The sequence below is a fragment of the Eschrichtius robustus genome, chromosome 14 (genome assembly GCF_028021215.1).
Source record: "Eschrichtius robustus isolate mEscRob2 chromosome 14, mEscRob2.pri, whole genome shotgun sequence".
In the NCBI taxonomy this organism is placed as follows: domain Eukaryota; kingdom Metazoa; phylum Chordata; class Mammalia; order Artiodactyla; family Eschrichtiidae; genus Eschrichtius; species Eschrichtius robustus.
Genome location: NC_090837.1, coordinates 32,387,154 through 32,404,570, shown reverse-complemented (window position 1 = coordinate 32,404,570; position 17,417 = coordinate 32,387,154). Strand labels below are relative to the sequence as shown.

Here is a 17,417-nt window from a genome sequence, read left to right as displayed (position 1 = left end):
ACACTGCCGTCCGGCGCCTGGATCGGAGCCGCCTCGCCCGCCCGCCCGCCCGCGGGGCCGCAGGCCGCTGTCCCGCCCGCCGCGCTCGCCAACTCCCGGCGGCCCGTGACCCGGGACAAACTTCTGGTCCTGGCGCGGTCCCTGCGCGGTCACCCTCCCGGAAGCTGGCCGCGAAACCAAAGCTGCGGCGGGGCGGGAGAGGAGCGGGAGGGAGCGGGTGGCACCGCCCGGCCGCCGCTCTCCGCGCGGTGACGCCACCCCCGCGGCCACCCCCCGCCCGGCTCCCCCCGAGGCGCCGCGGCTGCCGAGCGCCGGGCGCGGGCCGGTGGGGCCGGGCGCTCACGCCCTCTAGCGGGCCGAGGCGGCGCGGGCGGCCGTGACGTGGGCGCTCCCTTCAGCCGGCCTGCGGGGCACCGCCAGTCAGTCGGGGAGCAGGAGCCCCGCTTGCAGCCGGCGTGGGCTCGGCCATCAGCGCGCCGCCGCCCGGGGGCTGGCTCGCCTGGCGGCGCAGAGGCGGCGGGCGGGACGCGCGCGGCCACGGCCCCGGCCACCGCGGCGCCGGAGGCGCGGGTCCCGAGCCGGGGAAGGAGAGCGGCGGCCAGCGCAGCCGCCGGCACGGAGGGCGGATTTTGGCTCCACGGGCGCGCCCTCCGCTCCGTCTCGCAGCGGCGCAGCTCCGAGCGGGGCCGGCGATAGGGCGGGAGGACCCAGGACCCTCGCCCCCGGCCCCGGGAGCCGCCGGAGTTGGGACTTCTGCAACTGTTAGCACTTTGGGCGTCTGGTTCTGGTTTTGGCTGTTCACCCTCCTCTTGCCGCCTTGGAGGCAAAGCTCCCGGCCGCCCTCCGCCCTCGCGCCCACCCAGCGCCGCCGGGAGCGGCCCGGCGCGCACTCAGCACCATGGGGAGACTTGGGACTTGCCTGGCGACTTTGACCGGACTTTTGCTAACTGTGGCGGGGGACACGTTTTCAGGTAAGCGGGGTTGCGCCTGCCGGGGCCTGGGGCGCGCGGGCCGGAGGGGGCCCGGGATGCGGGCAGCTCCCTGTGGGAGAGCCCCAGCGGCGAACGGCAGGGCCGGGCAGGGGGCGCGGCGGGCCGGGCACCGCGTCTGCCCGTCCGCGGCGCGGGCGCGGGGCCGGCGGGGAGGGCTGGCACTTAGCGCTCCGGAGGGCCGAGCGGACGAGTCCCGGCGCTGGCCCCGGAGCCTGGCCCCCGTCTCGGCCCCCGCCCCTCCGCGGCCTGGGCGCGTGTCGGGGCGGACGGCGCAACTCGGAGTCCCGGGTCGGTTCCGAGAGCAACAGCAGAAAACTTTGCCTGAAGTTGGGAGTTGCAGCCGCCGGCCGCCGGGCGTGGGCGCTGCGCGGTCCTTCCCACGGCGAGCGGCGGCCGGGCCGGGTCGCCGTGCCCGCTGCGCCCGCGCGATCGCCCGACCAGCCAGTGACTCCGGCGGCGGAGGCGATCGTCGATCCTCCCCCCGCCGCCTGGCTCGCGGCGGCCTTGACCCCGGCTCGTCCCGGTGGCTGCGCGGCTGCCCGGGAGAGCCGAGGCGGCGTCCTCGTCGGTCCCGAAGGGAGGACCGGCGGCCCGGAGGGAGTGGCCGGCCCGCAGGCCCTGGGCCGCCGTGGCTGTGCCCCGCCGGGCTCCCCCTCCGCACCCTCGGCCCCGCGGAACGCCCGGCCGGGGGCATCGGTCAGCCCGCCTCGCGGCCCGCGGTGCCGGGTGGGGAGGAAAAGGAGTGGCGGGGAGGTGCCTGCTGCGCGCGGGCGGTCCGAGCTCGGAGAGCTCCTTGCCGGAGGACGCGTGGCCGGGAGTCGGGGGTCAGGAGGGGCGCGAACCCCGCACGGTGTTAACCTGGAACACACACGTGGATGGACAGCCGGCGCTTGCACACCTGCACACTAGCACACTTTCTTCCTCGTGTGTGTCAGTTTCATTAAGGTCCACGTAGAATGGTGGCACTGGGCTTGTTTTTCTTTTAATAAAAAGCCTGCTATTTGGCCTTGAACTTGGGTTGCAAAATAGGTTTCTATGTTTATTCGGGAGGAATGAGTAAGTTGAACTTTTTGTTTTTTATATTTCACGAAAGACATTTTCACTGACGGTAAAGCGCATATTTTAAAACGTTTCCAACGTTTGCCTCTGTCAGATCTGTGGAAACGTACATCTTTACTTTCCCGGAGCCCGAGGGACACGCAGGCGTAGAGGCCGTGCCCCGGTCGTGCCTGAGCCCAAGGACCCTTGACCACAGTTGGCCGCCGCCAGGAAGCCGAGCGTGGAGTTGGCTGCTCGCTCTGTGCTGTCAACTTCAATAGAGAAATACCCTTTTCCCAAGTTTAATATGTCCTTAACTGTCTGGTAATTGCACGTGCGTCGGAGGATTTAACAAATTGATCCACTGCTGTCCGCTATAAACTTGATGTAGATATTGGCCTGCGTTCTTTCTTATTAGTGAATTATTAGACTCGCCAGTTGTAGAGCCTTGTAACTCATTAGTGTTAGAAGCCAAGGATGAGGGCCTTAGTTGATGGTTTTCTCTTTATTAAGAATCCATAGCTCCCTGCCTGGGATTTGTTTCAAGTTAAGCTGTGTCAGAAAGCATATTTGGATGGGTTTTCAAGTTGTGGGCAAGGGGGTGGAAAGAAATATTTATGTAGCTTATTTAAATGATCGGTTTCTCATCATTAAAAGGGACTTCAGCCTATGTAGTACTGACCTGTGTCCTTGTTAATGCTTATGTAAATTAATAGTCAAACCAAAAGACTTTTTTTTTTTTAACTCAATTTTAGCCAGATTTTTCTTTCAGAGGAAATATGTCATTCTGTTTTTTTGTTATCATACCACTGATCGAACTGTGCCTCCTTTTCATTTGGAAGCCAGAGTTTTCCTAGTATGTTAGAGGGTTAAGAGGAAATGAAGGGCAGTATCCCAGAGAGAATGCTTAGCAACGATGAAATTAAAAAAAATTGAAGTTGGCAAAATTTGTGTGTGCAAGGATCAGATAAACTGCAGTGCATTATGCTTTTTCTCTCCACTTTGGGTTTTAGGTAGAACATGTGGGAAGCACTTAATGCTTTGGAAAAGTCTATTTGTTTTTCTTTGTATGTTGGGAAAGTTAATTCTGATGGTATGAGTGACACTGACACTTATTTCTCTTTACGAGTCTTCTGGACGTTGAAATACTTGGCTGCTGTCCCCTGACATGGGGATCCTTTTAGAGACAGAGGAGCTCGATCGTAAGCGGCTTGAGGGCAAAGGCAGTTATTCTTCCTTCTTGGTTCCCATAAAGCACTTACATTCACTGTTTGTTGAATAAATTAGTGATGTGACTTCTGATTATTTGCAAACATTCAAATTGTATGTGAACTGGCTGACATAGAAGGGAGGGAGAGGAGAGATTGTGAGACTGGCTTGCACCGGCCCTTCTTTTGAAATTAACATTTTCATCACCGATTCTTCTTAGGGCACCCAATGGACTGGATCAGGAGGTTTTATGTAATCAGTGGAGGTTTGTGTGTGTGTGTGTGTGTGTGTGTGTGTGTAACCAAGATTTATACACAAGACACTTTGCTATTTCCCCTCTGCATCCTCATATCCTCTTTTGGAATGCATTCAGAATTGATGTGACTGTTGATTAATCATTTCTGGAAGGTACTACACATAATTTGAATGCCAGATATCAGAAATAGAGTGCTAAACATATTGGAAGAAAAAAGAAAAGAATTAGGTTTTTTGTCCAGGAGGACTTTTATTTAGTATATATAAACATTCCATTTTAAACATCACTTTCCATGTTTACAATTTCTAACTTGTTAGGCAAAGTATTGGAGGCTCACTTTCTGCCTTCTATCTAGGCTTTGAATGATCATTCAACATAACTTCTGTAAAAAGATATATAAGTAAGAAGCTAGGAAGAAAGTGAAATCATTCTTGCTTCTGCTTGAAATTCTCTTTTCCAGATTGAGAAGCCACATAGCTGGGAAGTCATTCCTCTTTGACCCATTTTCTCAAAAGCCAATTTGTAATATATCCTATGCAAGGAAGTGTTTGGTTTTATATAATAATGAGACTGATATGGTAAGGTCTGGTAAGCAAGCCTTGGTTTGCAGAAGTAGAAATGCAAACAGATTGGTCCTTTGCTTCTACTGCAGTATTTGGAATAGATTAAACCTTAGTATAATCTTGTGAATTTGAAACTTCTTGAGAAATTTTTTTTTTAAAGTACTCTTTTAAGGACATTTGTGGGAAAACAGCCAAAATCTGAATGGAGTCTGTAGTTGAGTTAGAACTGTACCAATATTTAGTTTCTTAGTTTTGGATAATTCGACTCTGATTAAGTCAGATGTCAACACTAGGCGAAGGCGGGCGAAACATGTACTTGAAATCTTTGTACTGTTTTTACAGTAAGTTGAAAATTATTTCAAAATACAAGATTGTACAGTACCCTTTACAAAGAGTGTGAATAGATTTGTTTAGCAGTTTGATTTATTTTTTCTTTTTCAGATAACTAGAGTCATGACATTTTATATTTTTATGGTGCTTTAATGAGATTGATAATGGACGTGATGAAAAGATTTCAAGTTTAAGTCAGGGCGCATGATAGAAATATGCCAAGAAATCACTTTAACATTTTTAGTGTTATGTGGTTATGTGGATGTAAAGAAGTATTGCTTGAGCTTAATCAATTGTTCTGATGTGGAAAAATCACAGGTTTTAGTCTCTGATGTTTTCAAAGGGTTATTTTACAGATTTTCAGTAGAGAAGTTACTTACATATATTGATATGTAGATACATGTGTATGTAATTTGAGTAATTCTAAATGAACAAGTAATCTGAATTATGTCTTCACATGATATGAACCCCACCTGAGTCTCAAGCACAGCCTTTAGCTTTGGGAAAAGCAGGTTTTAGAATTTAGGTACTTCTGTGACAATTCGATAAAAGTTGATGGCTTTATTGGAAATTGTCATAGTTTTATAACAATTGTAATACATTCCAGGAATTGATAGGCTGTACATATCTGTTTCAGTAGAGGCACTGTTTTGGATTAAGCATTGTTTTCTCTCAGTTTTTGTTTTAGTTTTCTCGAATAAGCGTGTATTATCTAAATATCCTAAGACAGTTTTTAGTTAGGGGTCAGGCATTTTAATAAGTAGTTACATACTTTTTCAACAGCATAACATTTTTTTTTTTAAGGTGGTGTCTATCATGCTTTGTAATTCTAGGATTCTTCTCTTTGCAAACCAACTTTCCCACAAACTTTTCTCCAGGGGCTTCTTATCTTTATGACCACAACCTATTAATAAGCTTATTTTGTAAGTGAGAGAAGGTTTCATTACTAATGTTTTTCAAACTCACTAATGAAAAGTTTAAAGAAGATGCAAAAGCACATAAACCTCCCATCAGAAGAGGCTGCTGCTTCTCCAGTTCCTACGATCCTGCCGTGGTTTAGCGTTTAGTCATCAGAAAGCCTGCGTTTATACTGTTGCTCCGAAAATCAGTAGGTAGGGCTGGTGTTAGGTGGGGAGCAGGAAAGCTTTAGTCATTACCCTTGGTAGCCTGTGGTCACCCCGCCATCCAGGGGGGGCGGCTGGCAAGGCCAGAGCCTGATAAACGGGTGGGAACGTGGGAGAGGAGAACGAAAGAAGAACACAGGCCTGAGAAGGGAAGGGTTGTGTGTGCTCACGCGTAAGAACACAGGTCTGCAGATCCTGGCAGGCAGGGTCGCCGCTCCTCCCCTCTCTTTGCTGTTAAGGGTGAAACGTATGGAGAGTTTAGGGAGGAGGATCAAAAGAGTGACAAACGGGCAGGGAGAGCAGGTGACAGTCCTACACGTTGGTGGCTTTAGGTGGCCTGGGGGAGGGCGTGGGGTGCGTTCAGCCTGTGCTGCTGGTGAGCTATGTGTATACCTGTGCTGCTCAAAACCAAGCGTGCCCGAGGGTCACCGGGAGTGGTCCTTCCCAACTTGGTCTCTATGGCCGGCATGGTGACTGTGATGTCCTAGGCCCCTGGAGGGTCCCACAGCATCCCCAGGTGATCCTGGCCATCTTTCGAGAAACGTTGTTCCAAAAGAACAGTTCTTAAAGTGTTGTTCTTGGATTAGCAGCCTCAGCATCAGTCAGGAACTTGTAGACAGGCAGACTCCTGCCCCCTCCCCCCACTCCCCCCCCCCACCAGGTGGACAGAATCAGAAAGTCCTGGGTGGAGCTGGGGGTGGGGGCAGCAGTAGGTGCTAGAACCAGCCCTCCGGGAGCTTGGGATGCCAGACAGAATGTGAGTTCTAAAAGGCCTGGCATCCTCCTTCTGCATTTTCAGCCTCCCTTGACAAGAGCTGAAAGGACCCAGGGATGAAAATATAACTCACGTCCATGCACTTGTGAACACCCCTGCCCCCCCATCAGCATGGCCCAAGTTATGAACAGGCCGATGGGATGGTGCTGTGACTCTCAGCCTGTTAGGGGAAACCGCCAGCGTGACGTTTCAAATAATGGTCTTATCTGGGGAAGATACTGGATCCAGCCAGTTGTGAAACGAAAATGAAAAAAAGGCTCCTCTAATTTTACTTACCACAGTGTAAAGTTTTAATTAAATCATGCAGTCACGATTAGCCACTGGAAATTTCTCTGGGTTGATACTGTGTTTCGAAGATATTTGTTGGCTTGTTGTAAGAAGGGCGTAGCCCAGTGCACCTATTAAAATGATGCTTTTAATTCAAGTGGATATTTATTGAGCACTTACTGTTGGGAAGGCCCCTTTAGGGGGTCGGGCAGGCATTGGGGGTGGTAATGGGCAAAGATCGGAAAGATATAGTTAACCGTACTTTGGAAAGTTGTCCAATTATTAAAAGTTTCAAAATCTACTGAAATCGAAAGAAGCAAGGACTTTCTTAGGTGAGAATGAGAAATTTGCATAAAATTTGGAATTTTAATATGGGAATGTGACACTTTGCCTCTGGAAATGAACTTCACTTCCAAACAGAAAAGAAAAAGCTTTTCAATATGTATCTCTTTAAAGTACTGATAACGTACTTTAATGTATCTCCTAAGGTAGAGCCTCGTTTCTCTGTTATCCACAAAAAGACAATCCCTGACTCTCTGTCATTTAATAATGCTCCAGGTAAACAAAATCTATTGTGATGTCATTTAACAGATTTATCTTAAAAACACTGTCACCAGACTTTCAGAGAATCAGTGGCAGGTGGAGTGCTTTCCACGTGGCAGGCGGGCCTCCAGCTCCCTGCTCCTCCCGCTGCCATCCCCAGCCCATCACCAGATGTAGCTGCATGCCTAAACCCACCTGCCTGCACTGGGGGGAAGGCCCAGCCTCACCCGCAAGGCTTCCCGGATGCATCTACTTGCAGCTGAAGGAGAGCACACTCTTGATGGGCCTTCACCTGCTTGTAACTCGTTCACATCAAAAGAAATTCTTTAGTGGAAGTTGCTGCATTAGTCGCACTTCTCAACACTGACCTCAAGACAGCTTTAGACTCTGCCATGATTTCTTCTGTTTTTTGGCTGTTTCATAAATGGCTGCTATTCTGTGTATAGCAGTAGGACTTGGAGAAGTAGGATATCTGGCAACTACCTAAGAGTTCGTGGTAACCTCTGGTGCCTTCACCATCAGGCCTTTCGGTAATCGACCAGAAGAGTGGCCACGAGCAGGTGTGTGTGATGTGTTCACGAGGAACGGGGGTACCGCGCTTACACCTGCAGGAGATGCCTTCTCCAGCATCGCCGGTTCACGTATATAATTCAGGAAGTCATTGAAGTTTGCATGGACATCTGGATTCAGTCCATTTTTCTGCTTAAAACTGAGAAGACTCCTGAGTCGTTAAAAACTTTTTCTATGAAGCAGAAGGTTTGGGCCCCGAGTTGGAGGCGGAGGGAGGGTGGAGGATCTGATGCAAGGCTGCGTCACTTTCCTTCAGGCTGGGGCTCCAGGGGAGGGAAACTGTGGTGGTCAGTGATCCAGGACCTGCAGCCGAGAGCGGATGGGAGTTAAGTTGTCAGAGACTTGTCAAAACGGAGAAGTTTTTAGACCTTCCCTTGGAGGAGGAGGCTAGTGTTTAACAGAATGATTTATTTAAAAATACAACAGCCTATGACTTCCCTGGTGGCGCAGTGGTTGAGAGTCTGCCTGCCAATGCAGGGGACACGGGTTCGAGCCCTGGTCTGGGAATATCCCACATGCCGCGGAGCAACTAGGCCCGTGAGCCACAACTACCGAGCCTGCGCGTCTGGAGCCTGTGCTCCGCAACAAGAGAGGCCGCGACAGTGAGAGGCCCACGCACCGCGATGAAGAGTGGCCCCCGCTTGCCGCAACTAGAGAAAGCCCTCGCACGGAAACGAAGACCCAACACAGCCAAAAAATAATAAATAAATAAATTAAAAAAAAAATACAACAGCCTAAGCAGAAGCAAAGCATTTGCTTTGTATGGGGCACAGAGCAGAAACACTTAATAGAGCATTGGTTTTTCTTCAGATGGGTGAATGCTCACTTTCATCTCTTTTCTATTCAGTATGCAGAAAGCAGATTTATTTCAGACAGTGAAAAGAATATGTTTTCGTTTGGGTTACTGTGGATGTCAGAGGCCCGGTACTTCTCCCCGGTTCCAGTGGTGGAATCAGAACAGGGTCTCGGGTGGGCTTCTGAGCATGGGTGAGGGGGCTGGAACACACCCTTCCTGCAGTCCAATCTCGATGGGTTCTATTTGATCTCTCTTCTCAGTTGGTGTAGTTTGAGATATTTTAAATCATGTCATGACCACATGCTTGAAGTTGGCTCATTGTGATATTCTCTCTAGATACAAAACTGTAAAGTTGTCTAAAGCATTTCTTTTAAAACAAATACTCGTAACGTATAAAATCAAGTTACTGAACAGTGTTTAGCATGTAGTAATCACATAGTAAATTAATAAAGTTAATAAATATTTGTTGAAGGAATGAATAAATGAATAAATTTCCCTTAGGGAAGAAAAAAAATCAAATTACTTCTGCTTACTGCTGTTTTTTTTATCTTTCTATCAAGTTTGATTTTTTTTTTTTTTAAAGCATTTGTAATCATCTTAACAGTAGGCCCAGGTTGTGGGTTCGGTGCTTGACACCCTTAGCAATTTATAGGTGCGTAGAGATTCAGTGGCTAAATTTAAAGGAAAGCAGTTACCTTTTGTTAATTAAGTGTGCAAAAGTGAGCCTATAATTTTATCGTGTATAATAAAAATTTATAAATCAGTTATTGCCATAAAGTAGAATTTTGGTATAATACTGATCTCTAAAAAAAAAAGAAATTTACTATGTGGTAGATTGACCATGTTTCTACTCTAGGGGCATTCGATTTTAGTTACTGTTGCGTTAAAAGAAACATGTATCACCAGTAAGAAGTTTCCATGACAGGCAATAGTGTGTATCATCTCCTGTTTTTATTTCTGATATAGAATGAAATTAATTGCACCTGCTCAGAGCTCAGCCTGCACCTTTCCATCCGCTCACGTTTGGTACGCAGGCAGGCTCTCATTCCTTCTTCATTCACTGTGGCATATTCTCAAGTGATGAAACTTAATAAGATGAGGCTGCTTTGACAACAATCTTGTGATCTGTTCTCCACTTCCTTGACTTTTGACACCTAGGCCTAGGAACGTGGCGTGAAATCTCCACGATTGACATCCGTTGGCATACGTCCTGTGTGTATGTTATGGGGGCTCTTGCACTGTTTTCTCTGTTTGTCAGTTACCATTTCATCCTGTTTGTGTGGCTTTTTAGAGAGCCTCTCCCTTTGTTTCTAGCCCCTGTGGGGAGCTTGCTGAGAGGCCTGGGTTACCGACCTCGGAAGGTTTGGAGCGGGGGTCCGGCCATCACAGTGGGACTTGGATAACTGGAGGGTGTTGTGGCCTGATGTCAGCTCTGGGGCCCCTGGGGGAGGAAAGAAGGGCAGAGGTGCCCTGGCACATCAGGTGTTCCTGATTTCAAATTCTGTTTCCGCCACTGAACAGCCATGTGGTCTTGGACATGCTGTTGGATTTTTCTGAGGCTTAGTTTTCTTTTCTGGAAAAAATACCTTGCAGGAGTATCCTAAAGACTAAACAAGTGGACCAATGCCGCGAGGTTAGGAGACCTCGTGAGGAAAAGAGGGGACCAGTCGGCTCTGCCATTGCCCCTTGTAGGTGTAACCACACGAACTCCCTGTTTTTGTCAGAAAGGCTTGAATGTTGACAATGTCATATGGTTCAAACTCACAGACCCCCTTTCTGGGTCCAAGGCTTTGTTATTTGAGTTGCCTGGGGGCTCTATGGGTGATGTGTATGTAGATGTGCTTATACACATATTTATGTTATAAACATATGGCCAACCTTATGTTTTAAAAGAAAAAAAAAACCCTTGAAAATTACAAAATGACCCCCTCAGAATTGGCACCGTGAAAAGCCAGCACTGCTTAGTGCTGGAAGCCAGTGTTGGACACCTGCATTGGAATCACCCGAAGCTCTTCTTATAAATGCAGATTTCTGGTCCCACAGAAGTACTGAGTCACAGTCTCTGGAATGGGGCCACAGAAACTGGTAAAGAAACACCTCTGATGATCTTTTTTAAAAAAATGTATTTAATTAATTAATTAATTTAGTTTTGGCTGAGTTGGGTCTTTGTTGCTGCGCACGGGCTTTCTTTAGTTGCGGCGAGCGGGGGCTACTCCTTGTTGCGGTGCGTGGGCTTCTCATTGCGGTGGCTTCTCTTGTTGCGGAGCACGGGTTCTAGGCGTGTGGGCTTCAGTAGTTGAGGCTTACGGGCTCTAGAGCACAGGCTCAGTAGTTGTGGCGCGCGGGCTTAGTTGTTCCGCGGCATGTGGGATCTTCGCGGACCAGGGCTCGAACCCGTGTCCCCTGCATTGGCAGGCAGATACTTAACCGCTGCGCCACCAGGGAAGCCCCCTCTGATGATCTTGATGCTCGTTAAAGTTGAAAGCGTACTGGCAGGACGTTAGCAATGACTCAGAGACCCTGCCCTTTGGAGAATTTATCACATCTTTTCTGACTAGTGTTAAGAAAGCATCTGAGGATGATTACATGAAGTTTCACGTACCACACTATAATTGACTAGAGAGTATTTCTCTTAAGAAGCAGAGGCTTTCTGGTGTCAGAAGGGAAAATGAATTACAAAACACGGTATTTTATAGAAAGTAAGCCACTTTGTACCCGTCTTTCAACTTGGTGACCTCCCGTAAATGTGACATCCATCTGGAATTTTTAGGGTATAATAAAAGAATAAAGATATTTCAGAGAATCAGAACACAGATCATTTTAGATCTTTAGATTTGCAGCTGTGAGCCGAATTTTGAGATGACTCATTCAGAGAAGATAACAAGACATGATGACATTGGGGAGGTAATTTTCCAGCACTTATTTCTATCTGACATTCATTGAAACATGGACACTGTAGAAGAATCGGTCTTAGGGGCCCCATAAGCAGGGGCCAAAAGCGTGGCATTTTTATTGTAGTCGTTCCTAAAAGACTTGCTAACCTCAAAATGGGCATCCCCGTCTGTTACAGCACTTGAAGTTTCCACCAGCTCATTATTTTTGACCAAGGAAGAAAGGTGCTTGTTGAAATGACATCTCTGGGAGCGGTGGCTCATTAAGTCATCTTAAATATGACATCCCCAACTTGCTATCACCTCAATAAGTTAATTTCCTTAGATGTCAGATTTCTCCCTCGTAAAATGAAGATGTTTGATTCAAGGATCTGTAGGGTCTCTCCAAATACTTAGAGTTTGAGGATTGTCATCTGAGTTCACGTTAGTTTGTCAGGTAGCACGGTGTAAGGAAATGAGACCTGGATCCCTGGGTCATTTTTGATAGATGAGGATGAGAGAAATGTCTAGAGCAGCGGGTCCAATCTGAGACGGCGCCTGATGCAGCAGGAAGGTGCTTGTTAACACGAAGTGGGTGTAGCAGGGATGTTGGAAGGATTTTAGGCGCTTCCCACGTTTGCCATCGGCTGCCTCTGCTCAGATGTGCACAGATGAAGCCTACTCTTTTCCTCCATACTTGGGGATGTAGCTGCCACCCACAGCTGCCACCAAAGGCTCTGCAGCAACAAGGATGTTTAGGCCGGGCTTTTCTGCTTAAATCTTGGCAACATAGATAAGCCTTATTTCAGGGGCTTAGAATTGATAGTAATGAGTGATAACTATATATTGGGCATTCGTTGTGTGCTGGGTACCATGCTGAGAGGCTATGATATTCTCAAACCTACCGCTGCCCACTAGCTAGTCAAAGCTTGGCTGAGGTCTTTGGTGGGAGCTTTGGGAGGTAAAGCGGTCTCCATTCCTAACAAAGCCAGGTTCCCTGAGCACGGGATGCATGCACTGTATTCTCTCTCTCCTCCCCTCCCCGTGCGCACAGATGCAGGTTGCCTTTTCCTGATTTATGCCTTGATTTGATGCCATCCACCTGTACTGAGGTGTGCTCTGTGCAAAAGCATTTCAAATGGAGTGTCGGATCTGTTAGAAAGACGCTGGGTGATGTTTTATTATGTGATGTAGAATCTTTATAATGACCTTCTGGGGAGCTTCCTTCGGGGTCACAGTTCCAGGAAAAAGTTTGAGTTTCCTTGTGATCTTCCTTGTTGTGGACACAGCGAATTGTATAACTCATCACGTTTTCCTCTTTACGTGGGCTGTTAGGATGCCAGATTCACATATGTGTGCTGTAGTAGTTAGAACTTTTTTGAACAGAAAACCTCAGTCAAACTGGATTTCATCAAACAGGGGATTTGTGGGCTCTTGCAACAGAGAAGGCTATGGGTGGCCCAGCTGGTCCTAGTGGCTCAAGGCAGTGAGGAGAGTTCTGAGTCTCCTGAGCTGAGTCCTCCAGCTCCAAGCCCAGTGGAAAGAGAAATTCCCTCCCCCGAGCCGTACAGACCACTCCTGCCGCGGGGCTTGTAGAGTCAGCTCACATCACCTGTCCCCACTTTAACCTCGTGCCCTGCTTCGCCCGCCCACTGGGCCAGGCGTGGGGTCCGCCCGCAGGAGCCACAGGGAACAAGAGTGCGGAAACTGAGGCTTCTCCACGGAAACTCAGGCTCTGTTACCAGTTGGAGAGAGTGGCTGCTGCCTGGGCCTAAAGCCGCCAAACACCGAGAGCCACGATCTCTGCAAGAGAACCTTAATTCTGGCTCCTTTTCTGGGCCTGGTCTTAGTACTCCTCTTCACTTGTCTTACCTCATGCCCCTTTATCATGCTGTGTTTTATATATCATGATAAGTGCATTGAGTCTTTTGGAGCTGGGTGGTGGTGATGGCAGAAAATAAATGAGTTCCAAGTCTTAGCATCTGAACGTTCCGAACGCAACTTTTGTGTATGTGCCCTTCTTTTACGTCCTAGTGACACGAGGAACACGGTCTCAGCTCGTTAACAGTGAAGAACACGGGTGTGGGAAGACGTCAGGGAGGGTATGATAGCCGAGTTCAGTAGTTCCCCAACTTATTTTTTAAAGCATCAAAACCTTTTGGTTAAGCAAACTCTTACATAGGTAGAAAAGCATAAAAATCTCTTGGTTAAACAAAATTTGATGTGGGCAGGTTTAAAAAATGACTCTCCAAATTGGAAAACCAGGTATCTGATGAGCTACTGCCCGGTAACAGATGCCCCCAGGCTTGGTGGCTTAAACAACAGCCATCTACTGTTTTGCCTGTTCTGTGGAGGGGGACGCGTGTCTGCTGATCTAAACTGGGATTGTATGCTTTCTGTATACGTCTCTACTCAGCTGACCTTGGCTGGGCATCTGCTGATATTTTAGGGTTGGCTGGCTGCAGGCTGGTCTAGGATTGGCCTCGGCTGGGCTCCCCTTCACATGGTCCTCCACCCCCCAGCAGGGAGAGTTTCCAAAGAGAGGGCAGAGGGTTGCCAAGTCCTCTTGGCTTACGCTTGGCGAGGGCACATTGTCACCTCTGCCTCATCCTTCTGGTCACAGCCAGTCACACGGCCAGTCTGGAATCTAGGGTGGGGACATAGGCCTTGCCCTTGGTGTGCGGGGCGGCAGGGCCACATTGTGAAGGGTGGACACAAGGACAAGGGGAGAATGGGGCCCTACACAGGGCTCTGCCAGGCCCCAGGGCCTGCGTCCCGAGATGGCCTCTGCTTTGCAGAACATAGTTGGGAAATCATTGGCACATGAAAAAAGGGAGTATAGAATTGCAAGACCTGCGTTCAAGGGCCCACTGGCCACTTGCTGTCCTCCGAGGGGAAGCTGTTGAACTCAGTGAACCCAGTTCCTTATCGGTAAAGAGGGTCATTCTGGGATGTTCTGATTCAGAGGTTGGCTTCAGAGATCGCATATGTTAATGGATGGTATATAAAGAAATTTTACAAACTGCTGTGTCTCTGGGTGTATTCTGGAGGTGATTAGAGCTTGCTTAAACCTGAGTTCTCATCCTGGCTGTGTCATTCATCAGCGGGACAGTCACGTGGCTTCTCTGAGGCTGGTTTCTGCATCTGTGGAGAGCGATGCTGTCTTCCCGCTTGGTCACCCTGTGGAGAACACAGCACGCCATCTGTAAGAGCCACGGCCCCTGTTCTTAGAGGCCTGTGACCACGGGATAACCTCGAGCCGTCGTCTGGTGTGTTTCCTTTATGTCTGCAAGCCCCGAAGGGTGTGGGTCCCCAAGCCCCAGGTTTTCTTCGATTTGTAATCCGATTTATCAGCTTATTGCTACGTCCTCTGGCTTCTCAGGAGCAAGGGAAGAGGAAATAGGAATATTTCGTGCCACTAGGTGTCGGCCCTTCACGTGTTCGTTGCCTCCCAAAACAGTCCTGTCAGGTGAAATGGTGGCTCTGTCATTTGATGGTTTTTTGGAACTGAGGCTCCAACATTTCAGGATGTGGCACAGACAGTGGGTACAGCTCTTTGTGGAGCCTCTGGGGCCCAAAGCACAAGTCATAATTTTTAAGTGTGCTTAAGTATTTGGTACGGTTTCTCATTTTAGTGTTAAAGACGATTGTAAAATTGGTGTAACCCAGCAGTGCGCTGTAGCTACTGCTATTTTATAGCCTCTGAAATAGCAAATTAGAAGGAAAAGTACTTAGCTTCTAAGTAACTTGTACGAAATGAATGGATGAGAGACATTATCCATATTTTTCACAAGCAGAGGAGGGGTGAATGCTGTTTTCTGCATGGTCTGAAATCCTCTAGATAGAATTGTATTTTTGTAATTTCTTGTGTTTAGCATCTGGAGATCGGATTGAGGTGAAAAGTGTAAAAACCTTCGCAAAACTCTTGTCTGTGTGCGTTCGTGGTCTCGGGCAAAATGCCACTAAGGTCAGTGAGATTTTATTTTAAGACTTTTCACTTCAGGTGGAGGTGAACAGGCCTTTGGAGATTGATGTTAATCACCTTCTTTAGAACAAATTGCGTTTGCTTTTGAGGTTGGACAAAGGCAAAGCTAGCACGTAGATCCCTATTGGAAGGATTGAAAACACTTCAGTGAGTCAGGTCTGATTGCAGTCGTCACGGGAAAGAACTATTTGGTATATAATAGTTTACAAAGGTTATTAGGTACTTCGCTTATTTAAATCACTTTTTTTGTTGCAACATCATTGGGGAGATCTATGCCAAAATAAACCGTGCATTAATAAAAGTAGAATAAGTGAACATTAAGAGGTTATTAGCATCTTACAGAGTGATTTTTAAGAAATTATGGATTTAGGTTTTTTTAACAGAAGTATTTGTGAAATGATTGTCATTGTCAACAGATGCAAATTCACATGGCAGTACCTATTTTGGAAAGATTCCTGAGCAGCTGGAGGTAAAATGAGGGGGTCTGTCCATTGCTAGGGATGAGGGAGAAGCCAGGACTGGACCTTGGGATTCTGATGTTTGGTTCTACCCCCAGGTGGCACGTGATTTGGGTCAGGTCTCCTAATTGTGACTCAGGTCCCAGAAGAATAAAATGGATATTATAATAATTCCTTCGAGTGCCTAAATTATGAGGATCAGATTAAATAATTTAAACATTTGCTTTCTCAGCTGCAAAGTCTTGGTCGCTTGTGGTCATCACACACCCTGGGTTGGCTCTTGCTCGGGGTTGCAGCCTGAGTCAGGACCTTCTGGGGGGCTAATCTGTGTGCCTGCAACCCCCCCTCCCAGGCTGGCGTTTAGTGAAAACCAAAAAGCTGCCAGCACCACGTGGTTGTCCTTTTGCTCTTTGTAGGTGGGAAACTGCTATTAAGTTAGCATTTTTTCTTCTGGGGATGCTTTCCGAGTGCATCCGGTTTGTTCTCTTCTGGACCAGCCCCCATGTGCCAGGATTATCGCTGATGCCTCAGTTCTATGGACTGAACCCGAACATGGGGTGAGGCATCTTCCATGGTGGGGAGGATAGTTCAAGAGTTGTTTGTAGGGCATCCTTTTCCAGAAACGAATAATTATCGAGGACTAAGCCTGGACTGAGGCAGGATGAGGTCCTCCGCCAGAGGAAGTGGCTGTGGCCTCGAGGGTGAGGACTCATGGGCTGCTTTGCGCTCAGCCCTTGGGGTCCAAGGGTGTCCAAGATGAGGGCTGGCTCACAGGCACCCACAGAAAAACTCGAGGGGCACAGGCAGGCGGAGGGCTGGCCCGCAGGGAGCTTGAAGCTGACTCTGCAGGAAGGGAGACCCTTGAGGGCAGCTCCCCAGCCCACAAGGGTGGATGTTGGTGGAGATAGGACCCCCCAGGGGGCCTGTGGGGACTCCTAGGTGCTATTCAGAGGGAAGGGAGAGAAGTGACTTCCAAATATCATCTTTAAGTGTTTTGGGTTCTTTTTTTTTTTTTTTTTTTAAAGATTTATTGATTGATTGATTGCTATGTTGGGTTTTCGTTTCTGTGCTAAGGCTTTCTCTAGTTGCGGCAAGCGGGGGCCACTCTTCATCGCGGTGCGCGGGCCTCTATCGTGGCCTCTCTTGTTGCAGAGCACAGGCTCCAGAGGCGCAGGCTCAGTAGTTGTGGCTCACGGGCCTAGTTGCTCCGCGGCATGTGGGATCTTCCCAGACCAGGGCTCGAACCCGTGTCCCCTGCATTAGCAGGCAGATTCTCAACCACTGCGCCACCAGGGAAGCCCCTTTTTTTCTCTTTAAATGGCATGTCTCCTAAGCAATTAAGTGTTTGAGGTGGTGGTCATCTACCTAGAGTAGATGCAGAAGGGAAAAGGCCTGGGGAGTTGGGGAGAGGAACCCACTTTTCATACGTGTTTAAATTGGAAGATCATTTTGTGGCTGACGTGGTTTCTCTCCCTCTGTCCCCAGGCTGTAGGGCCTGTTTGCTGCTGTGTTTAAGGGTCTCTGTGCAGGGTGGGAATTTGGCCACAAGTAGGAAAATGTGGGGTGTTAGGGAACGTTCAGGAACCAATAATTTCTTCTTTATTACCACACTTGGTATCACTGTCCCGGGCTTTCTCTTTT

The 17,417-nt window shown here is 48.5% G+C and overlaps 1 protein-coding gene across 1 annotated transcript in view; it reads left to right on the top strand.

Annotated features, from left to right (window-relative positions):
* The first annotated feature begins 353 nt into the window (after positions 1 to 353).
* The window catches only part of PTPRM (protein tyrosine phosphatase receptor type M), a 756,425-nt gene continuing 739,361 nt past the window's right edge, over positions 354 to 17,417 (top strand). The window contains exon 1 of the mRNA XM_068563694.1: positions 354 to 971. Within this exon, the coding sequence (XP_068419795.1) occupies positions 899 to 971 (73 nt within the window). The 5' untranslated portion in view covers positions 354 to 898. The remainder of the gene's footprint in view (positions 972 to 17,417) is intronic.